A 6252-nucleotide genomic window follows, 5' to 3' on the forward strand; every position below is an offset into this window, starting at 1 on the left:
TAATCACTGGTTTAGTGCCGATATTTATATCCTATTGCAGCCTGACACAACTTGGTTTGTTCCGACGACACCACTCTCGTTCAGATTTATCTTTCCCCTACTCGTCAGTAAGTTGTGCAATTTTAAATCCCCCTCACATTTTTATAATTTTGTTCTTTTAAAAAATATATATTTTTGTCATTAGAATTGTTATTTTGTCGAAAATGGGCCATCGTTTTATTTTTCAACGTACTTGACACCCCTGTCTTACCACAATGGTTTTTCCCATCATGGACGCCGTACACTGACGGTGTATATTGTTGCGCTTAAAGCGTTCACAGCCAAATATCTGTATTTTAACTGAGGCTCATCCCACCCCTGTTGCTTCAGAACTCATTCGTGTTGAACCGTTGTGCGCCAAACCGTGAAACAATGGCGCTCGGCATTAACGTGTAAGAGGAATTGGAGCCTCTCGGGCCCAGCGAGCTCTCTGTGAAGCAGACACGCGGGTACGTGTATTTGGGTGCGCGCGCGCGCATGTACGTGCGTTTCTCAGTATGTATGTAATGTGTGTATGCGCGTGAGAGATGCTGACGAGCAGAGGGAGGAAGACCCACCGCGGTGCACCATGGTCTGTTAGTAACCACACGCTCCTCTGTCCGTTCACCCAGGTAGCGCCAGGTCTCGGCCTCGCAGCGTCATGAGTGAGCTGAAGGACTGTCCCCCGCTGAAGTACTACGACTTCAAGCCCGTCGAGCACGTCAAGGTGTGCCCCCGCTACACCGCCGTGCTGGGCCGCTCCGAGGACGATGGGATCGGCATCGAGGAGCTGGACACCCTGCAGCTGGAGCTGGAGACACTGCTGTCCTCGGCCAACCGCCGCCTCCGCGCTCTGGAGGAGCAGAGACAGGTAGGAGACGGATGCTGTGGTGCACCCCCCCCCCCCACACACACAGATCTCAGACCCCGGTTCAGCCTCATCAGTGTCACTTTGGTTGTTTCCATCCTGGTGCTGAGTCAAAACTCTGCTGTGCCTCAGATCCTCACAGACTGGCAGGACAAGAAGGGAGACAAGCGTTTTCTGAAGCTGGGGAAAGACCCGGACCCGGCCGCCACGTCTCGCCACAAGCCGAAGAAACAAAAGTTGGACAGCAAAGGCGGTCACGGACCAGGCCCCGGCCCCGGCCGGCCCAAATCCAAAAACCTGCAGCCTAAGGTCCAAGAGTATGAGTTCACAGACGACCCACAGGACATTCCACGCACACCCAAGAATGACGCTCCCAACAGGTCCGCAGCAACTGCTCCTCGTGTCTCTCAGTTCTGTTTGTATTTGTTGTGCCACATCAGGATCTTATTCAACTTATTATGAGGCTGGTTTCTTGCATTTAATCTTCTTACGTACGCGTGTGTTTTCAGGTTCTGGGCGTCAGTCGAGCCATATTGCGCTGATATCACAAACGAAGAGATACGATTGCTAGAAGAGCTTCTGAAGCCCCCAGACGATGAAGCGGAGTATTTCAAAGTAAGACATAAAAAAGGCACTTGTCAGGGGGCATGATCAACATCCTGTGTTCTTATTGTGTTAATTGAGTGTTGAGCTGTGATGCTTGTCGGTACTATCTGTAGATTCCAGCTCTGGGGAAACACTACTCTCAGCGATGGGCTCAGGAGGATCTGCTGGAGGAGCAGAGGGAAGGAGCACGGGCTAACGACAAGAAGAAGAGCCTCATGGGAGGACCGCTGTCTGAACTGGACGCAAAAGGTGAGGGAACGACTGCAGCCCCACCAGACACACGTGTGTGTCGACCTAAACACTCATCGTCATATTTAACTTCTGCAGATGTGGACTCACTCCTGAAAAAGTCAGAGTCGCAACATGAATCTCCGGAGGATGGCTGTCCCTTTGGTCCTCTCACTCAGCGGCTGCTCCAGGCCCTCGTAGAGGTCAGAAATGACTTCAATAAAATGATTTGGTGTCCGAGATACCCATGTTCAAATATAATGAAAACACTGAAGTGTGACCATAATAACGTATTTTTCTGTTGTTTTCTTGCAGGAGAACATTATATCCCCCATGGAGGATTCTCCTATACCGGACATTTCAAGCAGGGATGCTAACGATGGTGCTGGAACGTCTCCTCGGAGCCAAGGGAAAGCTTTTAGGTATTTGTGCTTGTTGATGTACGATACGAAAATATTCACTTGCTATGCCTGACATATGAGATGGGATGATAGACTCATATACAGCCTGTGTTGGACCTGTCATTACATACCGCTCTGATGATTTAAATCTAGGTCACTGTCATTCACAACACTCAGATCTGCCACTGTATTTCAGTGAACTATAAATACTTCCACCAGACAGAGCTGTGCTGAAAACACATGTATGGATAAATACAGTATGTATGCATTAGTCTTCCCCTCGTCCTGCTACACTTCTGCGTCAAATTTGAATTTCCCCTTTTGGGGGATCGATGAAGGTACATCTTATCTGATGCATTCTGGGAAAGTGTTATCATGCTTTTGGAACCCAGTGTATGTGAAGTTATTAATGTACATACATGCGTGCATGTACATTTCATTTGGAGAGATTATAAAATGATATTTCTTGGATAGAGAGGGTAGATTTTGGTTCAGATCCTAACGTATCTAGGATGTATGTCTGAGGCTCAAGTCACGTTTGTCCTCAACAGTAGTGTGTTGTCTCGATAAAGTTTATTTTAGGTGTGAAGTGACCTTCCAGAACTTTTTACCATTTAAGCCACTTATCGCAGATCTTGGGTCTTTCTCTCTCACTCCAGTGTTCCTCACACACGTTCCCTGGAGGCACGGATCAAAGAGGAGCTGGTAGCCCAGGGGCTGCTGGATTCCGAGGAGCGACCTGGGCCGGGAGGAGACTTGGAGGACGAGGTCCTGGCAGAATTGCAGAAGAGACAGGCAGAGCTCAAGGCCCTGAGTGCTCACAACAGAGCTCGCAAGCAGGAGCTGCTCAGGTGAGGACACACCCCCGCAACCGAAATTTATCCATGATCAGCGGTTGATATGAACTTACGATTTAATGATGTGATGTCTCGCAGGTTGGCAAAAGAGGAGATGCGCAAGCAGGAGCTGAGGCAGAGAGTCAGGGTGTCTGACAATGAGGTGATGGAGGGATTCCGGCGAATAATGGCCGCCAGGCAGAAGAAGCGCACTCCGACCAAGAAGGAGAAGGACCAGGCCTGGAAGGCGCTGAAGGAGAGGGAAAGCATCCTCAAGCTACTGGATGGATAGGTGGAAGGAAGGAGATGAAGTACGTCTGGTTTTTAAAAAATGCTGGAGAGAAAAAAAGGAGAAGGAAAAAAACGTTTTCCCGACTCAGATCAGGGCAGCTGTGACATGGTCAGTGAATCTGCATCTACGATGATGAATGATAGTCTACTGCAGGTGAACATGATTTGACTAGAACCATCTGCGGTAGTTTTTTTTATTTTTGATGTTGTGTACAACAGAAAACTTCAAATGATCTGCGACACTTAGTAAGATTCGGAGACTTGATTTCTTTTGTTCAGTTGATTTTCTTATCTTGCTTTATTTTGTTTACTAATGTAATATTATGAAAAACAATACACGTGAATGTTTGAATAAATCCGTACCACCCATAGATGGTTTTTGGATGTGTGAAACGGACGAATCAGGTGGGATGGTTGTGGCGGACAGTGTGAGCTGCAGGTATTTCCCGTGGAAGCTGTGGTTACCAGATTTTACTTAGCTTGGTTGGAATCCTTGATAAGATTCAGACATAGTAGATGTATCTGCTTAAAATTCACGTTCAACCCAGTATAGTTCAAAGATGCTGCTAATGCCAGATTCATGCATTACCTGCTGTATGCTACATAACCTAAACTTCAAAGCCATGCAGAGAGCTGTTTCTCTTAAAGCGACAGTAACACGCTTACCTATTTAATCAGAACCTGAAATGTCGCTGCCTTTAACGGACATTGTTCTTAAACTGACACAAAGTACTAAACAAGATATAAACTGCACTTATTTAAACTAAAAATGAACATGCGGAAATGTAACGTGGCTCCCACAGTCACCTCAGACAGCCTTTGCCTGTTTTTTAGATGGCATGAGGGGAATTTCTTTCATCTATCCTTTCAGAATAATGAAGAATAATTTGGATTATTATCTCGGAAAAGGATATAGACTCTGGATGATTTATTTTTTGCTCATGGGCGACCAAAGAAGTATACTTTTCCAAACCATGTTCTGATGTTTTGGTGATCCGTGACTGCAGATGGTTTGACCCATGGTGGATACAGCTGCCGTGAACGGCGAACTGACCTCCCTGAGATAGCATGCCCTTACTTGGGGGGATATACCCCCAATGTTTATGTCTGGCTCTGCCCCAAGTGGCAGGATCCTCTTCACAACGATGACGGAGGCATTACAGGATTCACCAGTGGTCCAAGAGATGGCGATGTCTGTCCACTAAGGACTGGAGCGTGCTACACATCAAAGCTATGGTTGGCCATGACCAGGAGACTTTAAAGGTTTTTATATTTCTTGAATTTACTCATGTTTTTAACCCTTACTCATTGAAAAAAGCCAAGTGAGGAAAACAGATTCATGCTCGAAAAAACGTTGTGTTAGTATTTTACCATAACTGCAAAAATATGAAGGATTAGCAGATGCAATTCCTCCTTACTTTTTTTTATTTATGGATGGGAATATTTATTTTAATTCTGTATAATTTTCCTTTTCTGAAAAACAGGAAGTAAAAAAAGAGCTTCACTGTTAACTGTGAAAAACGTTCATTCTTCACTGAGGGACCACTAGGTGGCAGTCGTTTTCTTTCAAATGACCAGGCAGTGCAACATTTTGCATTGCAAAGGGCCAGTGGTTGATGCTGCCCCCACTGTGTGTGTGTGTGTGTGTGTGTGTGTGTGTGTGTGTGTGTGTGTGTCCAGTCTTCACTTGAAGATATCCTCACTGATCTTGATCCCAGGATAAAGCAGGAGACTGTGTGTCTCACAGTGTGCAGCTGTGTGCCGGGGGTCGCTCAGTTCACCCTGTGGAGTGACAGACCAGCACAGTCATCCAGAGGGATCTAACCAGGGACGACGATCAGACACACTGCTCCTTCGCCACACCATCACGTGGTCATGGTCGCGTCCACCTCACTGCAGGACTCGGTTTTATCAATCTAAACCTAAAGAAGAGTGAGGGGACCTGTGCCCATCCTTTTTTAATTTTTTTATTATTTTAATTTTTAGAAAATGGTTTTTGGCCATTTCACCAAAGAAATAGCTATCCTGTGAGTCATAATGCTTTTGCAATACAAACCATTTGACAAACACAAACACATGAGAGATGCCACCAGGATGCTTTTTAGTAAGGTAAAAATATTGATATCTTGACACTTTATAACGCTTCACAAGGTCATTTCCAACTACCAATTCGTACAGTATTCATTTAATTTCATGTATGTGATGTTCCTCTTAGCGATACTCGGATGTTAACTCTGCTCCTTATCAGTGTCACAAAGGTCATTCAGCTTTTGGAAAAAACAAAAACAAAACCCAGCACATTACTACGTTGATGTTCAGACAGGACACACACTACAGCAGCGTCGCCATGACGACATGTAAAATTTGGACAACAACATCGCTGACACCACAGGTTTCAGGACCACAACAAGCCGGTCTGCTTGTTTATATTTGAAGCAGGAGGAGTCAAAGGTTTCTCAGAGGCGGAACACAGGATATTTTCATGTAGCATTCAATAATATGACTATAAAATCCCCTTTCCCCCCTTATTTGTGTGTTATGTATTCATGTATATTGCGTATAGGCTGTGATGACAAGAGCATTAGTGGAAGCTGACTGAATTCACAATAACACAACTAGACCATGCATGCTAAACAAAAATAAAAAGCCTCCAGTCTGCCGTTGAGCACAGGCTGGAGGCTCTGACAATGGCCCCAACCTCAGTTTAGGCTTCCATCCAAATTCATAATGCCATCAGCCCGTGTGTATGAAAGCTTTTAATAACCCTCTGGATCCCTCTCACAGGTGGGTGGAGGCTGAATAGATACGGCAGTGGCGGCCCCTTGAGGCTGGGTGTATCGCGCAGGGCCTTTGTTGCATTTGTTGTCATTAGATTTGCACTGAAGGGCAGGTGGGTTTTGTGTTGGTACACTGCTGATACAAGTTCAATGATGCTCATCCACTGTTTGCACACCCCGTATTGAGCTGTTTTTTTTTTTTAAAAGGCCAGCCAGACTCCTTTTGA

The 6252-nt window shown here is 45.7% G+C and overlaps 1 protein-coding gene across 1 annotated transcript; it reads left to right on the forward strand.

Moving 5' to 3' along the window:
* The first annotated feature begins 92 nt into the window (after positions 1-92).
* Positions 93-3619, forward strand: tada3l (transcriptional adaptor 3 (NGG1 homolog, yeast)-like). Its single transcript, XM_035632643.2, has 9 exons — positions 93-488; positions 651-889; positions 1019-1266; positions 1396-1501; positions 1606-1741; positions 1820-1923; positions 2036-2142; positions 2781-2972; positions 3057-3619. Exons 2-9 carry the CDS (start codon positions 680-682, stop codon positions 3247-3249), a joined length of 1296 nt encoding a protein of 431 aa, XP_035488536.2. The 5' UTR covers positions 93-488; positions 651-679; the 3' UTR covers positions 3250-3619.
* Positions 3620-6252: the final 2633 nt, after the last annotated feature.

Source organism: Scophthalmus maximus, chromosome 6, assembly GCF_022379125.1.
Source record: "Scophthalmus maximus strain ysfricsl-2021 chromosome 6, ASM2237912v1, whole genome shotgun sequence".
Lineage (NCBI taxonomy): Eukaryota > Metazoa > Chordata > Actinopteri > Pleuronectiformes > Scophthalmidae > Scophthalmus > Scophthalmus maximus.

Coding starts and splice junctions, on each gene's coding strand:
- tada3l (XM_035632643.2), top strand. CDS start 680: ATGAGTGAGCTGAAGGACTGTCCCCCGCTGAAGTACTACGACTTCAAG. Junction 890..1,018: donor CTCTGGAGGAGCAGAGACAG/GTAGGAGACGGA, acceptor GCTGTGCCTCAG/ATCCTCACAGACTGGCAGGA. Junction 1,742..1,819: donor GTCTGAACTGGACGCAAAAG/GTGAGGGAACGA, acceptor TAACTTCTGCAG/ATGTGGACTCACTCCTGAAA.